General features: G+C 45.0%; 1 protein-coding gene across 1 annotated transcript in view; it reads right to left on the bottom strand.

The window, feature by feature from the left end:
- LOC141134358 (uncharacterized) overlaps positions 1-18406 on the bottom strand; it is a 36212-nt gene extending 17806 nt beyond the window's left edge. Inside the window, exons 1-2 of the mRNA XM_073623926.1 lie at positions 16828-18406; positions 8507-9612 (exon numbers count right to left, since the gene is read on the bottom strand). Of these exons, the coding sequence (XP_073480027.1) occupies positions 8507-9612; positions 16828-18395 (2674 nt within the window). The 5' untranslated portion in view covers positions 18396-18406. The remainder of the gene's footprint in view (positions 1-8506; positions 9613-16827) is intronic.
- Positions 18407-18823: the final 417 nt, after the last annotated feature.

The raw sequence follows: 18823 nt of genomic DNA, 5'->3' as shown, positions 1-18823 counted from the left end.
GTATGGGTTTCCTTCTGCACGCGAGTTCGTTGGGATGGGGTGCGTTTAAAATGTTTGTTTTTTATGGGTTACCAGGGTTATGGCACTTTTATCAGCGGCGGGAGAGGGCCCCCCTCCTGCCGTGATCTGGTGCCCTCTGCCACTTACCAGAGCCGGCAGAGGTGTTCTTCTTGCTGGGCATGGAGATGAGTGAGGGGAAGATGGCCCCCATCCGTCTCCATAACAATGCAGGGCGGAAGCGACATCAAAACATCACCTCCGCCCACAGCTCTTAAAGGGCCATTTTTTTAAAATTTTTTTTAAATGACAAAATTGTTGTTATTTTTTTATTGCATTTTAGTGTAAATATGAGATTTGAGGTCTTTTTTACCCCCCAGATCTCATATTTAGAGAGGACCTGTCATGCTTTTTTCTATTACAAGGGATGTTTACATTCTTTGTAATAGGAATAAAAGTGACACAATTTTTTTTAAAACAATGTAAAAAAAAAAAAAAAAAAACGTAAAATAAATAAGAAAAAAAAAATTGAAATGTCCCCCGTCTCGCCGTGCTCGCGTGCAGAAGCGAACGCATACGTGAGTAGCGCCGGCATATGAAAACGGTGTTCAAACCACACATGTGAGGTATCGCCGCGATCGGTAGAGTGAGAGCAATAATTTTAGCCCTAGACCTCCTCTGTAACTCAAAACATGTAGAATTTTTTAAATGTCGCCTATGGAGATTTTTAAGGGTAAAAGTTTGTCGCCATTCCACAAGCGGGTGCAATTTTGAAGCGTGACATGTTGACAATCAATTTACTCGGTGTAACATTATCTTTCACAATATAAAAAAAATTGGGCTAACTTTACTGTTGTCTTATTTTTTAATTCAAAAAAGTGTATTTTTTCCAAAAAAAAGTGCGCTTGTAAGACCGCTGCGCAAATACGGTGTGACATAAAGGATTGCAACGACCGCCATTTTATTCACTAGGACGTTAGAAAAAAAATGTATAATGTTTGGGGGTTCTAAGTAATTTTCTAGCAAAAAAAGAACAGTTTTTACCTTGTAAACAACAAATCTAAAAAGAGGCTCGGTCCTTAAGTGGTTAAATAGATGTACAAAGTCCAGATTATATTCTTTACAAACATGTCCAACTTGAGGCCTAGTAAAAAGATTTGTACCATCATTTATTTTCTCTATAATATCTAAAAGTGATATAACATTAATAAAAAGTAACCAATATTTGTGGTGAACAAACTGTATGGGGATGGAAAAGAAATCATTTTCCAACCGACCGAGAAACTTAATACGACCGATAGATCTTAAACTCCGTCTTTGAGTAGAAGAATCAAAAGTTTTTGAATCTAACAAGAAATAACAGTAAGAGGCACATGAAGAAATATACAAATAATCTTTTAGGAAAAACAGGAATAATGTCTCTAGTGAGAGAATTTGTAGTGAGTGAGAGGGGGGCCAATCATGTCGGCATAGGGGGGACGTCACCTCCAATGTCATGAACATGTATAACTGTGCGACTTCTATCCAGTATACTCCAGTGTAAAGACGCTGTCGGTGTGTCTGTTATTTACAACTGTGAAAAGAAAGCCGGTAAAACTAAAAGTGGCCGAGACATCAAGTGGAGATGAAGAACAACCAGGTTCAGAGCAAATTTACATCAATGATATGATTGTTTTCTAATACGTGGTGAATAATCTATATTACTACCACTATACCAGAGATTGAAGTGTATTATTGTGATATCGTCTATTATGTCCAACAGGTATATTGTTCCACTGACGTCCAGGCCATGTTAATAACCAGCATATATGAGCGGGTCAACAAAGAAAAACTTTGACATTTTTTATGTCTAGGAGTTAGATCTAGATGTTTCTAGAATAATTTAAAAAAAAAGAGAGGAATGTGTCTACTGAAGTAAACCGTGTTGCTGTATAAGTACATGTCTAATGAGAGTTGTGAGAAGCATCCGTAAAAGAAAGCAACAAGTGTCCATAGCTTGAGTCTTTTCCCTGAGATACGCCTTACCATTATAGGACACAAGATGGCAGTGTTTAGTCTTTTCCCTGAGATACGCCTTACCATTATAGGACACAAGATGGCAGTGTTGAGTCTTTTCCCTGAGATACGCCTTACCATTATAGGACACAAGATGGCAGTGTTGTGATAGAATAGAATATATAAAATACTGTTCTGAGTCTATTAAAGCCGAGTTCCAGTCATATTTTTTTTTTTTACATTAATCAGCAGCATTAAATCTAAATTACAACCTTTGTAAATTTTTATTTTTTTTTTACTCACCTTTTCAGGTCTGTTGCTAGGGGGGGTCCCTCGTAATCTGCCTCTTCCTCTCCAAGGCGCCTGACGTCATTTCCCTCGTCGCCCGCGCTCGCTAGTACTCTTGGGAGATGTCTGCCATAATTTCCCAGGAGTCACTGGGCAGCGCCAAGGGATTTGCTGCCATCACAACAGGGGCGGGCACTTCCGACGCTGCCGCCCATTGTGATGGCAACATCAGAAGTGTGCGGCACTGCGCCATACATATGGCGCATGCGCAAAAATGACCGGTGCATGCTGGACGCTCAGTTTCACCAGAACCTGGAAAATGGAAACCATCACAAAACATGAATATAAGATATATTCCTCTCTAAAATTGGCAATCGAGCACCTATTAATAACACACACGTGAGTGCTTTAAATAAGCATTATAAACAAAATATATGGATATTAATAAAAAAAAAAAAACTAACAGTGGGAACTCCGCTTTAAGGATCTGTGGACAGAAAAATAATTAAGGCTTGTTGTGCCAAGTTACGACACTAGATGTCAGTGTGGTTCCATTATTCGGATGAGTTTAGTCAGTTAGTCAGGATGTCTTACTTTTGAGCCGTTTTTATATGCTTGTGTCCCCGTTTAGGTGGCTTTTAGCCCTCTGAGAACCGGAGCTCTGATCAGAAGCGGCCGCTCCGTTCCATGCCGCGCATGCGCCCTGGACCAGTTTATTTTAATACCAGAGAAATTACCAAAATTATCAAAAATCCACAGAGCAGCCAACAATGAGGGCCAAGCATCATTTAGGTACAGTAATGCGTCATCCGCATATAGGGACAGCCTCTCTTCCAGCTTTACCAGCCAAAAGCCCAGGACATCCGGAGCGTTCTGGATCAAAATGGCCAGGGGCTCTAGAGCAAACCGACTAGGGAAGAGAGGGAAGCCCTGCCGTGTACCACGAAAAAAGATGAAAGGGGTCAGAGAGCCAGTTATTCGTGTGGACCCTCACCCTAGGGGCATTATAAAGCAATTGAATCCCATGGATAAACTTAGGGCCAAACCCAAAGCGATGGAGGACCTCCCAGAGATATGACTAGAGCCTTGGTTATCATGAGTGATAGTTAGGTTCATGTCAAAGAAAAAAACTGCGCTATATGAGACCATACAAGTACTAATAATTTGCTGCAAGTAATGGAATATCCCTATCTATTAAGGGACATGTTTGCTCCCTAGCAATAGGAAAATTCCAATAACCGCAGAAAATCTTTTGCATCACAATATTAAATCTGAAATGTATTGTGCAATAATTCACATGATGGAGTCATGATAAAGTCAATGAAGATATTAATGTTCACACAGATAGTCAAAACTGATAATGTTGCTGGTCACTGAATTTTCACATTAAAGGGATGTCTCTCCTTCATAGATAATAGTGACTTCAAATTGGAAAACACCGTAGAGAAAAGTGATTTGAGATAGGAAAGTCCTTCCACCTGGAAAATGACTGCCTCTTACCAGCTGCTCTGATCTCTTTTTTAAGGAGATCAGCTTTGCTTTTGGCTTATATCCCCGCCACAGTCTCTATGTTTGACCATCAGATGGCAAGTCTCCTCCTCTCTGGTCTTCCCTGAATATCTCCCGGTCAGCAGTTAACCCAATATAAAGGAGAAAACTGTCTGCTCTGCAGTTTAATCACAGCCTGTTGGACATTGGTCACCATGTTCTTCAGCCTGTAGGCCGGTATGAGCTGGTCTTTGTGGCAGATTTTCCTGTACTCTGGGCAGCAGTAATCTTGGATCCCCGGGGCGTCCCAATATTCGGTTTTACAGCTTCTGCAGAAGGCATGACCACATGTGATGGAGATTCACATGTAATGAAGATCGGATCTGACAGCTCATGGAGACAAATGGAACATAAAATATCTTCTTCTAACTTGGAAAAATGAGCAGCACCTTTCATGGGTTCCGTTATAGTAGTACTGTTCCCAATGACACTCTCCAGAGCTCCTTTGCATGTGAAGTCGTCAGTTGAGCCTTGCTTATGTATGAGAATGGGACATTTACTTATTGTGTGTATCTCACATTACTGCAGCAGGACCTAATTGTTATATTCTCTAGAAGAAGCAGGACAATTATTGCATCTTCTTGAAGGCCTATTTTAGACAGCGCTGTATTCCTATTTGATATAGTTAGGTTCAAATAGAGGCGTCTAATATTTATGTCAGTTCCCTTGCCCGGCATGAATTTAGTCTGGTCCACATCAACCAGGTCCTCAATCACCTGGGACAGATGGTTGGCCAGGACCTTGGCAAAAATCTTGACTTCAACGTTCAGGAGAGAGATGGGTTTGTAAGACGCACTATCCTGAGGGTCCTTGCCGGGCTTGGGAACCAGCACAAAATGGCCTCATTCATAGAGTTGGGCAACGATTCCAGGTCCTCATAATCAGAAAGGAGGGAGGCCATTTAGGAGCAAGAATCTCCATGAAATTGCTATAAAATTTGGACAACAGTCCATCTGCCCTGGGGGCATTCCTTCCCTGCAACCGTCCCATTGCCAGTGGAATCTCCCCCAGGGTGATGTCCGCATCCAACCTCTCCCTATCTGCTACAGCTAGTTGTGGAAAAGAGATGGGTCAGAATGCGAGAAACCAGCCTGTGAGGAGTATAGGTCCTGAAAAAATTCACTGAATCTGAGATGAATGCAGTCGGATGCTGTTATGGTTTGGTCGCATATTTAATACAATCGATGGGTGTGGATGGGATGCTACCCTTCCCTAACCATGCCAGCAGTCTACCATTCTTCCTGCCCAAATTCAAAAAATTTTTGGGCTGAATATAATACGGCTTTATCAATCTGGGCTACTCTATTGGTAGACAACTCCTGTAATGCCTGTTGCCATGTCCTATAGTGATCACTATCCGGGGTAGAAACGTATTCAGCCTCCAGTCTAGTTGCTTTCTCCTCCAGTTCCTCCAGGGAATGGGCAGCCTCCTTCTTGATACGTGAGATTTTGGAAATGTATTCCCCCCCAGCCCAGGATTTAAAGGAATCCCATAGCACAGGTGGAGAGGCAGAGTCCTGGTTGTCTGTCCAGTAGTTGCAAATAGAAGCAGTTAGTGGCTCCTGTAGGCATTCATCATTCGCCCAAATTCTGGATAGCCTCCAAATGTGGAATTCAGGGGGGGTGGACAGAGCAAGGGAGAGACATAGAGGGCATGATCAGAGATACCCCTGGGAAGCACAGACATGCCCTGGACATACCGCAAAGTACCCTAAGATGCAAAAAACAGATCTATTCTAGACGGGGTCTTGTAGGTGGCAGAGTGACAAGTGAATTCTCTCAAATTTGGATGCATGTGTCTCCAAACATCCGTGAGGGTAAAGGTGTCAGCCCACTGCCGGAGGTCAGGAGAGACACGAGCCGAAGTATACAATCTATCCATAGCAGAGGAAGGGACCATACTGAAATCCCCCATAGGATAGACCGCATTAGTATCAATCTGTATCACAACTTGCATATTAAGCTGTAGAACCTGGACTGAGGCTGGGGGTGGAACATAGATCCCCACCAACACCACAGACTTGTCATATATATGAGCATGCAGAATCACATATCTACCAGCCGGGTGTCTGTCTTGTTTTCAATAAGCCTAAACGGCAATGTTTTTCTAACTAGGATGCTGACCCCACGAGCATAGGTGGAATATGTGGCATGGTAGTGGAGACCCACCCACGATTTTTTAAGGCAGGTAGTTTTGGATCCCTGGAGATGTGTCTCCTGGAGTACACAAATATGTGGGTTATGCTTCTGGAGGAAGCGGAACACCAAGGACCGTTTAACCACTTCCCTACTGGGCACTTACACCTCCTTCCTGCCCAGGACATTTTCCAGCTTTCAGCGCTGTCACACTTTGAATGACAATTGCGCGGTCGTGCTACACTGTACCCAAACATATTTTTTATCATTTTCTTCACACAAATAGAGCTTTCTTTTGGTGGTACTTAATCACTGCTCTTTTTTTTTTTTAAAAAGACCAAAAATTTCGATTTTTAAAAAATTTTACTTAGTTTCTGTCAGTAAATTTTGTAACTAAGTCATTTTTCTCCTTCACTGATGTGCGCTGCTGAGGTGGCACTGATGGGCACTGATAGGCTGAACTGGTGGGCATTGATGAGGTGGCACTTATGGGCACTGATGAGGAGGCACTAAAATGCCGCACTTATGGGCGCTGATAGGTGGCACTGATGGGCACTGTTAGGAGGCACTGATGGGCACTAATAGGTGGCACTGGTGGGCACTGATAGGCAGCATTGATGGGCACTGATAGGTGGCACAGATATGCAGTACTGATGGGCACTGATGGGCGACACTGATGGGCATTGATCGACAGCAGTGATGGGCATTGATGGGCAGCACTGATAGCCAGTACTGACTGGCATCGCTAATGGGCACTGATTGCTGCCACTGATGGGCACTGATTGCTGGCACTGGTGGGCACTGATTGGTGACACGGCACTATATTGTAATCAGGGCATTGATGATCAGTGCCCTGATTACATGTGTAGGTGTCCCCCTGCATGGAGATGCCGCTGATCGGCTCTCCTCTCCTCACACTCCACCAGTGTGAGGAGAGGAGCGCCAATTACCGGACACAGACGATCACATGGTTGAAGAGCCGTGGACACGGTTCTTTACAGAGAACAGCCATGATCGCGGCTCTGCACTACCCCCCCCCCCCCGCGGGCGCGTGAGAGCGCCATCCCCGCATCCATCCTTAAACGTGTTACACCCAATGATAGGAGGCGTGGACCAGTGGGTGTCGTCTCGTAGTGTCTCGTAGTGGAGTTAGTCTGTCAGCTTGGAGGAAATGGAATCTCCACTGTAGAAGGATTACAACAGTAATAGAATAAAATGGAGGGCTTCTCCTGCATGAGAAGGAAAAGAAAAAAGAAAAGAAAATGGGCAAGAAAAAAAAAGAAAAAAAAATATGTAATGCGTTGATGGGAAAGGATCATCCAGGACATTAAAGGGGTTGTAAAGATGTTTTTTTTTTTTTTTTAAATAACAAACATGTTATACTTACCTTCACTGTGCAGCTCGTTCTGCACAGAGTGGCCCCGAACCTGGTCTTCTGGGGTCCCTCGGCGGCTGTTTCAGCTCCTCCCCGCAAGCATTTACCACCTTCATGCGAGCTCCCTCGCACGGTGGTGAGTGCTTGCGGGCGCGCTCCCGTGATACAGCCGGCGGCTATAGCCGCTCGCTGTATCACTCGGCCCCGCCCCCCGGCGCGCCGCGTCATCGGATGTGATTGACAGCAGCGCGAGCCAATGGCTGCGCTGCTTTCAATCCATCCACTGCAGCCAATCAGCGACCAGGCTGAGCTGCAATGAAGCTGACGAGGACGAGGAGCGAAGATTCGAGGCGTCAGGTAAGTAAAACGGGGGGGCTGGGGGCGGCGGTACTGTCAAAAGTTTTTTCACCTTAATGCATAGAATGCATTAAGGTGAAAAAATTTTTACCTTTACAACCCCTTTAAGGTAACTGCTGAGGAACAGGAAGTATTGATGTGCAGCCAAGGTAAGTGTCCCAGCAGAACAGTGATTGTGAGAAAACAGTACCCTGGGATCTTGTAAACAAAAGGACCCTGTAATTCCCTTAAAAGGCCACTAGAGTCCGCCAGCAGCCATATTAAGAGGTGTAACAGAGCTCTCAAGCTGCAACCATAGGTTTTGAAGGTAGAGAAAATTCCTCATCCCTTTTCCATTGTAAAAGGAGACATCAGCATATTTTCCCATAGGAGGTTGCCAATGGCAACAGGTGGCAACACAGCATATGGAATACAACAGGATCTTCCACAGTTCAGGGTTAGATAAAAGGTTAACCAGAAAAACACCTGGGTTTACCAGGGGCACAATTCTTCAGTGTGTTACTTGAGAGGAACACAGTAGGAACAACAGGTGCAAAATAACAACTTGGCGGTGCACATAGGCAACGTTTTAAGCTCTTAACGACCCTGCATGGGAAATCAACAGTCCAGAGCAGTCACCCGACCCAAAAAGGACTCAAAGCCTACAGACTCCTGCAGGGCATTGGGAAAAGGATGTAGAGCTCACCTCTCAATGGTGCGGTGGCCAAGATTCCAGCCAGGAGGATGCATCTCTGGGTGATGTAAAGAAACTGGTAGTTTCGCCATCTTGGACCCGCAGCCGGGCCGGAAAGAGGACACTGTAGCGAATACCCCGGGTACACATGGCAGCTTTAACCTGGTCAAAGGATCGCCTCAGCTTCTGTGTCTCCACCGAATAATCTGGGAAGATTAAAAGTTTAGTGTTCTGATAGTCGAGATCCCTTTGTACCCTGGCAGCTCGGAGCACCTCATCCCTGTCTCTAAAGTTGAGGAGTTTCAGGATTAGGGTGCGTGGCCGTGTCCCCAGGGGCCCAGGTTTGGGGGAAATATGGTGGGCTCTCTCCACAGCATAGAAGGGTGAGAACTGGACCGCAGGCAGGAGGGTACACAGCAGCTTCGCCACGAACTCCATCGGGTGGGGGCACTCAACTCCTTCTGCAAGGCCCACTATGTGGAGATTGTTCCTCCGATTGCGATTTTCTGCATCTTCAGCCTTGTATTCCAGGGCACGGATCTTGGTTTGCAGGGAGCGGAGATCATTGGAATGGTCTGCAACAGTGTCCTGCACATGCCCCAGCCTTTGCTCAGCAGAGGACAGCCTGGATCTCACTTTGTCCATGTCCTGCCTGAATAGTCCCACATCCAGCTGCACAGCATACACTTTGGATATTAGAAAAGTGGTAGAAGCCTGACAGGTGGCTATGGCCGCCAGGACTTCAGCCAGGCCCGGCTGTGTAGAAGAGGTTTGTCTCCCCTGCTCAGTCTGGGACGCCATGTTGGCAAAGGAGCCTGCAGATGCCTCCACACCGCTCCCACAGGCCAGGAACGATTCCTCTGGTATAGGGGGAAAATGGGGCCAGCAAGCTATCAGCAGGCGATATTGGAGCCAGATGGCAGGAGATTGGCCCTGTTTAACAGCAGAGATCCAGCACAGACATCCACTCTTGGCCACGTCCCCATGGTAGTTGTTTTTGCAGTTATTATATTTGTTTGTCTTCGAATGACTGAGATTGTTATCTGTTGTATTGTAACTAGGATATGTGGGCCCCGTGCACTGTGTTGTTGTTTTAACTCTTGGCCAATGAGAAGCTGACTGGCCCAACTGGTTCTCTTTTCCTGTCCATGTGGGGGTGGTGCCTGGACTGGTTTTTACTCCAGCGAGTGTGTGGTCCTTTATGCAGGACACTGCGGACACCTTGCAGTCTATCTGCCGTCTACTACATGTCACAGAGTTGACATAAATAACCTGTATTGCCCAGGGTGGCCAATGGATTGGACATTGTTCGCGCTCCATGGCAACCCTCGTGAGACACTACGCATGTGCTGTTTTCGCCGCATGTGCAGTACTGGATCAGGCACGGTGATGTCAGCGGCGGCCGGGCAAGAGCCAGGGCTATATATAGGGGGATGGACTCCCCTTTAATTGTCTCAGATCTTCTGGCAGTGATATGTGATCTTTTGGACCTGTTGGTAAGATAGAAACTTTGTAATTTTGTTTTAAAAGACTTACCTGAATCGGTCGATCAGCTGAATTCACTTATATGTGGCTTACCATGGTTGTCCTGTTTTTCAATTATATGTTTCCCTCAACTTACCCTTATCTCTCAGTGTATGAAACTATCAGCACATAAATTATACCCTTACATGTTTTAATGGAATTACATTTATTCGCTCCATGGATGGCTGGAAAGTTATATGCTTAGGATTATGACATTACAAGTGGTATATACATGTAACCTCTGGGCTGCTGTCATGATGTGCTGATTCAGGCTGATTTTTGAGGTGAGCTATAAAGTCCATCCATAGAGCCCGAGATGCCCACAATTTTCGATAAAGGTTAATGATTACTAGTGTTGGGTGAACCTTTCAGGCCGAAAATGAGTTCGGGCAAAACATTGGCTTTTTACCCCATTCAGGGAACACCTGAATTTGCAGGGTGTTCGGTGGGTGTTTGCACAGTGCATTCTGCGCCCTGATTGGGCAAAGCTTTGCCCAATCAGGGTGCAGTAAAAACTGGTTGTTAAGGAGCAGGGCTGGGAAGCCGGCCGCGGCATCCTTAACAACTGATGAGTCATCAGCTGTCAATGAGCTTCCCCGCTGACAGCCGAATAAAAAAAAATTGCCGGTAAAAAAAAAAACCCAAAGGGCCTTGTATGGAGTGGGGGGGACACCATACAAGGCCCTCTTTTTTCTTTTTTTTCCCAAAAGCCGGGACCTGGCAATTGCAACCGTGAGTCAACTTAACTGGGATTTGACTCTTTTTGTTTTCTTTAGAAATGTCATTTTTGCTGCAGCAGGTTCTATACATGCTACAGATGCGCCACTTTAGAGGCAGACTAAGAGGACCCTCCCCAGGAATATATATTAAAGGAATTTTTCATTTTTATTGTTGCACTTTAAAAAATGTTTTTGCATTGATATGTAGCGGTATGTTCACCACTATTGGTTACTTAGCAATCCGCCAATCACCCTGCTGCCAGACCCCCATCTATCAATGAAGACAATGGACAGTCATTTGCACAATTCTGTTACGTTTATTATAGGATGCACTTGAGTTGGGGAAAGGATGACATGAGATGCCCATAGCATTAACATTTAACACGTTGTATGAAGTTATGCAGTGGCCGTGGCCTTGCAAAAACTGGATACACTCCTTGCACCCCAGTCTCCTTCATTTGAATAACTCTTCTGAAGAATCTTACTTCTCCTTTCCTTGTACAAATCCTTACTGCAAAACATACTGATATTCTATTTCTTCACTTCCGTTGGGACAAGAAAGAATCACTGTGAATAATTCCTCCTTACAGACCATGATGGGATTGTCCATGCGATTCAAAGAGCCAGAAGCACACACACAGCTCCCCCCCCCGATGGCCCAAAGAATCAGACAGCCACACAGTCTTTTGGAAGGCACTACCATTGTGCTAACCAGGCCAATGTATCTCCACGCGACGGCCTGACACATGGCCATGGGTGGACCACTGCTTTCAGCCAGTCCAGGACTATCAATGCTGCGTTCCCCAGCCACAGCATTCTGCACTGAACTTTCTCTAGGAGGATAATAGTTCTGTGTCCCCGGTCACAGAACTCTGCTCTACTCTCCTCCACTTGACTGCTAATTCTTCCTTCCAGATCTCCTCCAGCATGCAAGACCTGCGTTCCTCATTCACAGCAGCTTGGTACTTCTTTAAGGATGAAGATCTTTATCTAGGACTCCCTCCTAGCGGTTCCTCCATCCTTCCTCCGCGCTTGTCGCATCCCCGCGTGGGGACGCCCAGAACAGCAACTTTAAACTCCATTCTTTCTGTTCTCCCTTTCTCGAACTCCCCCTAGCGGCATGTGACCCCAGCTTATATGGGAGGCCTGCCCCCTGCCAATACCCAGAGATAATTGGTAAGGGCTCCTCACATGAGCTGCGTGCCACTCAAACATCAGCTCCAACCCCTCTTCCAGAACAATACTTCTGAAAGCAGGGGAGGCACCACTGAGTCAGAGCACAGGTGGCCACACCCACCACTGCACTGAACACTCCCAGTCCCAAATCACAACAACCAGGCCCAGCTTAAAGCACAGGCCTGGCTAAATTTACCTGCACTTGGGCCCTGAGCTAAAGAAAATACTACTCTAGCAACTACCTTTAGGTAGAGGGTGCTACAGATACATATCCCCCAGGGCAGTACCCGGCCCCCATATCCCTTTTATGGCCAATTACTAGCATATAAGCCTTTAAAATAGGGACCTGATTTTTTCCTGTTCGGCTCCCATAGACTTCAATAGACTTTTCCCCTGTTCAGGAGTTCTGCTGTGAACTGAACCCAGGGGTGTTTGGCCCATCTCTAATGATTTCTCTCTACTTATCTATATAGGTTTGGTTTTGACCAGCTAGTACTTTTGAAGAATTCCTATTTCTTTGATCACACATTTTACATTTTAGGATCCTTACATTTCCTTGGTGTGTATATAGAGTACTCTGTACACTATGTACAACGTCTGGTTGGCTACCCTTACAATGCTATAATATTAAGAAATACTTATATCAAATAGAGTTTATCAGCCCTCACCTTACCTGGCTTCCACACTGACCGGGGAGACCAACATGTGTGGCGTTCCCTTCCTGGATGGGTCCGTTTGAATTTTTGGGTGAGTGTTGCCCCCCCTTCTCCTGTTTTCATTGGTAATATGAGTTTCTTTCACAGTGCATGTGGTGATGCATTACATATAGTGAATTTATTATGTGTGTGTATCTTGTGTGGACATGTGTATGTGTGTTTTATCATAGATGTATACATTGGCACATATTGTTTGTCTATACATGTTTTGTTGGTGTGCTATGATTTATGTCTTGTGCTCTGCAGATTATTACTCCTTCTAAAACTCCTGAGGAAGCGGTTACCCCGCGAAACATGTCGGCAGGAAGGCTGGACATACGGTATATTATAGCTTTCTTACATTTGTGGGGGACTATATGAAGACATCCAGTCTTTGAAGGGGTTTGGTTCCCTTTACTTTTTTTTATTATTATTACATTTTGTCGCTGGTGTGTGATGTATTTATTAATGATTTTGTATAACTTTTGTAATAAACATAATGATTTTACACTGTATTTAGTGTTGTGAGTTCAATGATACCATGAAAGTCCTTAGTGGGGTGTGTTGTAAAATTTTTCTCAATCCCAACTGGCTTCCGCCATTGGTCAGTGTAAGTCGCCTATTTACAGTTCTGTGTTCCTTCAATTCTCACTGGTTTACAAAAAAAAACACAATTTAAAATTTACAAATATTTGTTATTTATTAGCTCAATACGGGTTCATGTTCTAGAATTAGAAGGAATTTTGTAAGTTATGTTGTATTTGAATGAGCTAATAATGATTTTCCTGTATTATCAGCAAAAATATTATTTTGATAAACATTTGCACAATTATGCGACTTAATTCTAAAAATCGAATAAATCAAAAACCTAAAAATCAGTATAAGTGATACAATATTAAATCATTAGTTATAAAAGTGATCCCATAGAATTCTATTGGTGATCCATTCTATGGGGACACATTATATTAGGATCCATTATAAAAGTGATAGAATATATGATATAATAATGTAGATACACTTATCAATCATACATGATGACAGCGATATATGATGAAAAGAATGACACAATCTTCAAACTTATTATATTCTAATTTTACTACATATTGTAATCTTGATAGATAGATAGAAGGATAGATAGAAGGATAGATAGATAGGATAGATTGATTTGGTCTTAAAGGGCCAGTACACCTCCATCTGTGCCTCCCATAAGTCATGTTACACTCTGCGCTCTGTCTCAGGTCCAGCACTCTATACAATGTCCCATCTCACTATACATAATGATCATGTACTGGGAGGAGCCATAGGAAATAATGCCCCGCCTACTTCTGTAAGTAATGCAGCAGCCGTACACCCCTATAGAGTCTCCATGTACATCCACACTCAGAGCCGGAGAAGTGTACACTGTTATATTGCAGTCTATAAATAACAGTAAGTACATCTCTCCAGGTAAACACTGCACCCCCAGATCAGTGCACCCCATCACCTCTTACCACTGAACATAGTCATACTGACTAAGGAACGTTTGGCTGGCCCAGAGGCGGGATAAAGAGACTCCACCCACTTTGTCCTTTCCGGGTAAAGTGGGAGGTTCTCTTGAAAACCGTCCAACCCCCCTATATATTCTCCTTTGCTGTTCCCCAATATGTTGTTGCTCCATCAAAGCCCTTGCTAGGTTCCCAATTTCCCGGGTATGAGGGATCATGTGATTTTCTCCCAGCATGCTCAGGGCTAAGAAGCCAATCACCAGGCTTGAATACTGTCACATGAGGGAGGGGGAGGGGTGACATCATCAATCCTGTGTAAGCTCTGACATATTCCAACATGGAACCTACATGGGGGGATGGAGCAGCAGAAGAGAGCAATATTGGGGAATATAAAGGGATTGGGATGGGCCCTGAGTGGACAAGTAACACCATTTGGGGTCCCAAAACAATGTTATATACTTGGGTCTCAAAAAAAAAGATAAAGCCTCATATAGGATTCCTAGGTATTAAGACACACTTGGGGCCCCAGACAGACTCCTTTCGCAACCAAGGCAAAAAGTCAAAGTGTCCTCCCCCCATGAGCTGTGAGCTATAGCAGTATAGGTTGCAGGTTCTGACATTTTTGTGCTCCCACTGAAGTACCCAAGTTCGTCGTCTCTTCTGTAACTCTTTGGCTCGGCCCTGCCACCAGACCAGAATGTTTGGGGCCCCCAGACAATATTCGATTTTTTAGGCTTCCACAAAATGGGACATATTTGGGCCCCCAGGGACTGGGGCATATTTGGGGAACCCTAGAGCATGAGACCCAGAGCAACCAATCAGATGGTGTGACTGTGAGCAGCACTGTGATGTATATTGGTGTTCAGTGTGTTCAGGGCCACAGAGGGGGTAGAACCGGCCCTCCTGTATGGGGTCTGGGCAGCTTTATGGTGCAGGCAGTTCGAAAATCTGCTGATCACAGCTCAGAGCCCCTACCATCTCCCCCACAGTACAGATGACTTCTCCTTCCTGGTGGTTGCTCCAGGGGGATCGGTTTCAGTGACTGTCCAACCACTCCTCTGATCACCCTTCTCCTGTCCACAATCCCCATTCCATTCAGCTCTGATCCCCCTGTGCCCCTTAGCTCTTCCAGCTTCTTTTCTTCTCCCTCCCGCTGGCTGTCAGCTGCTGCGAGCACAGAGGAGGACCAGTAAATGTGTCAAATTTATCAGCCCCTTCCTTTCCTGAATGAACACAGTGAGTGATTGATACAGATCACTTCTGTGTTCATCCATAATTGAAGTGTGTTTACTATGCTTCAGTTTGTGAATGAACAGAAAGCCTCTGTACAGAGCACCTCCTGTTCATTCATTCTCTGCAGAGAAAGGATTGGGGATCTCTGTCCTCAATCTCCTCCTCTGTCACAAGAGTGAATCATCAGGAGTTTGTTTAGACCCCTGATATTTCACCAACCCCCCCCCCCCCCTTACAGGGCTGTTAAAAAATAAAAAATAAAAAAATGTAATTGTAAAAAAAGTAATTAAGGGTTCTTTCCCACAGGTACTCTGGCCGCATAAATGAGTAATTTGTTCCTGCAGCTGAAGCCGTGTTCAGGGCCATACACCTGACCCCACACACCCATCCAGGCTGGGGGGTCCCTGTCAGGTAATGTACGGGGCCCCATGATTTCTAACAGCATCCCTGATTGGGTCTCACCCTCTTTGGCTTCCCGTATATTCTACATATTACCAGCCTAATGTATGCCGTGTCTCTGTAAGGTATTGTCCTCTCTGGTGGGGAAGATGAGGGTGAGACCGGAGAACATGCTGCACAGCAATATACATCTCAGTGCTGATAACAGTGACACCAACACAATTATATTACTGATACATTCTATTAAAGTCTATGCCAAGCTATGAACTTTTCTTTATAGTTTTGGATGGAGTGAGGGAGGATTAGAACCCCTGTTGGGTTTTTACTGCTATCTGGGGATTCCCCTCACTTCCTGTCCAGCTGACAACATTGTACCGGACAGGAAGTGAGAGGAAATCAGCAAAGGGGACCCAGACATACATATTTAGTAGAATAGGGGAAGGCTAGAGCCCCAGTCAGATTTTATTATAATTGTGGAGAGCTCCCCTCATTTCCTGCTTGGTAAAATCTTGTCACCAGGACAGGAAGTGAGGAGAAATCTAATGGATGATCTGGATAGTCTAGTAAAAACCTGACAGGGGTTCTAATTCTCCCCCACTGCATCCAAAACTAAGAAAAGAAAACATTATGGGTGGACATACACTTTAATGATACATCACATTTTATTGTCTTAGCAGTAAATCTCTAGATCCCCTCTTCATATATTTCCTCTGAGATTGTTACATTTCTTTTCATCTCTATTTAGTATAGATTGTATGGAATAGGAGGAGGAAAGAGAGGAGAGGTGACCCCATCCTATCCAATCAGAGTGACTGCATGTGGGGGAGGGGCAGAGAGTAGGTGGAGGGGCCACAGGAGGAGATTGCTGATGTCACACACTGTGATAACTTTCTGTTTAATGATTACAATGAAATTAATTGTCTTTAGATAGATAGATAGATAGATAGATAGATAGATAGATAGATAGATTATATAGATAGGCCACACCCCTCTTTACTGACAAATAGGAACATGTCATTCACTGTTACTCCAGTAACTGGAGAGATCTCCTACCCAATCACAGGGAGTGACAGAGGGAGAAATCTCACATTTAACAAAAACCTGCTGGGCACTAACTGAAGTCCCTCCCACTGCTTTATCCTATTGGCTGAATATTCTACCAATCCCACTACCCATCCCTGTGACATCACCAGTCTCTGGGCGGAGTTCTCACTATTACTATTATTCCCTATTCCCCCCACAGATCTTTATACAACCTCTCCCTACACATATCCCAGCATGAAGGGGCTCAGTGAAGGTGGTGGTGAAGGTGTGGAGATGTCGGATCCGGTCACACAGATCATAAAAGGAGATCCGTCCGACCTCATAATCCAGATATATCCTGACTCTGTTACTGGGGATATTGAAGGGTGAGAGGATCACTTTACTGTCATGTCTCACCCAATACTTATTTTCTTTCCTGTACAAACCCCAGGACTTCTTATTGTATCCAATCACTGACTGCCCTCCTCTCCTCTCTATACTGGGGTAACACATCCCGACTATCCAGTAATCTGATCCCCCGACATCCACATCCCAGTAATGTCTCCCTGAGGAGAAACTCCGACTGCTCAACACCTGAGGACAATACTGAAATCTCTCTGGTGTTTCTGGACGATTCTGATTTCTATCTGACCTGGATACAGTTTTCCTGTCATCTGATATATGGAGTTTATTATAAGCTGAGTTTACATCCAGTAATATGTCTGCAGCTCCCTGTATATAGAAGGATACATTTACCTCTGTTATTATATCAGATAATGTGTGTAATGTGTGTGATATCCCATCCACATCCAGACCCCCTCCATCATGGAGGAGCTTCTCATGTCTCTCTCTGTCCTCATTATCTCCATCCTCAGTATCACACAAGTCACCTGTGTCTGATTCCTGTAAGACAGTCAGTGGATCCATCATGTTACACAGCTCCTCAATGTGACGTATCTTCCTGGACAGCTCCTCCTTCTTTATTTCCAGATCCCGGATGGAGATGGAGATCCGCTCTGCCCTCCCGGAGATTTCCCTCAGGACTCTCTTCTCCAGGTCTTCCAGACGTCTCCTGAGATCTCTAAACAAGGCAGTGACTCTCTTGGTGTCACCAGATGCTTTTTCTTCTACTTTCCTCCTGCGTTCCTGCAGACTCTGGACTCTTTCCTCCGTCTCCTCTCTCTTTATCAGAAGGTTCTGCAGAACATTCCTCAGTGTCTCCTTCTTCTTCCCAGAAGCCTCACCCAGCATCTCCACCTGGTGTCCTCGATGTTCTCCAGCCAAACTACAAGACACACAGATACAGGTCTCATCCTCAGTGCAGTAATACTCCAGGATCTTCTTATGGACGGAGCATTTCTTGCTCTCCATGGACAAGGTGGGGTCACATAAGACGTGTTCTGGTGACTTTTTGTGGACTCTCAGGTGTTTATCACAAAGAGAAACCTCACAGAGCAGACAGGATCTAACAGCAGGTACAGGAGAATCCACACAGTAAGTACAGAAGACCCTGGACTCCTCTTGATCTGGCTGAGCAGACATCAAATTTTCCACTATGTTACGTAGTGTTATGTTCCTCTGCAGTGCAGGCCGATCCTGGAACATCTGTCTACATTCAGGACAGGAATATCCTCCAGACCCCTCTTGTGTATCCAGCACACGATCAATACAGACCCGGCAGAAGTTGTGTCCACATCTCAGGTTTACAGGATCTGTATAAATGTTCAAACAGACGGAACATTCCAGCTCAGCTCTCAGGTTAGCAGACGCCATCGCTGACAGAAGAAGAGAGAAATGAAAGTCTCTGACACCGGGGAAGAATGCAGTTGGGAGGGTCACATCCTCCTACACAGGGTGAGGCTGATCCAGATCAGTATTATTAAAGTGGTTGTAAACCCTTTACAACTACTTTTTACTACAGGCAAGCCTATAATAAGGCTTACCTGTAGCTACACTGGATATCTCCTAAACCTGCACGGTTTAGGAGATATCCCTGTATTTGCATATGCTGACGTCATCGGCACATGCGCACTTAAGCAAATTGAAGCAACAGCACGTACATGCGATTGCTTCAGTTAGACTGTGCTGTTACCGGCTGCTCCAGTGCGGATGCGCGGGAGTGATGTCATCGCGGCTTCAGCCAATCTCAGCACCGTAGCCGGAAGTAACCCCCGGGAGCAATGTCGGCCGCCGGAGCAGTG

The sequence above is a fragment of the Aquarana catesbeiana genome, linkage group LG03, assembly GCF_042186555.1.
Source record: "Aquarana catesbeiana isolate 2022-GZ linkage group LG03, ASM4218655v1, whole genome shotgun sequence".
Taxonomy (NCBI): Eukaryota; Metazoa; Chordata; class Amphibia; order Anura; family Ranidae; genus Aquarana; species Aquarana catesbeiana.
Note: the sequence above shows the minus strand (reverse complement) of the source record. Positions and strands in the feature narration are given on the sequence as shown.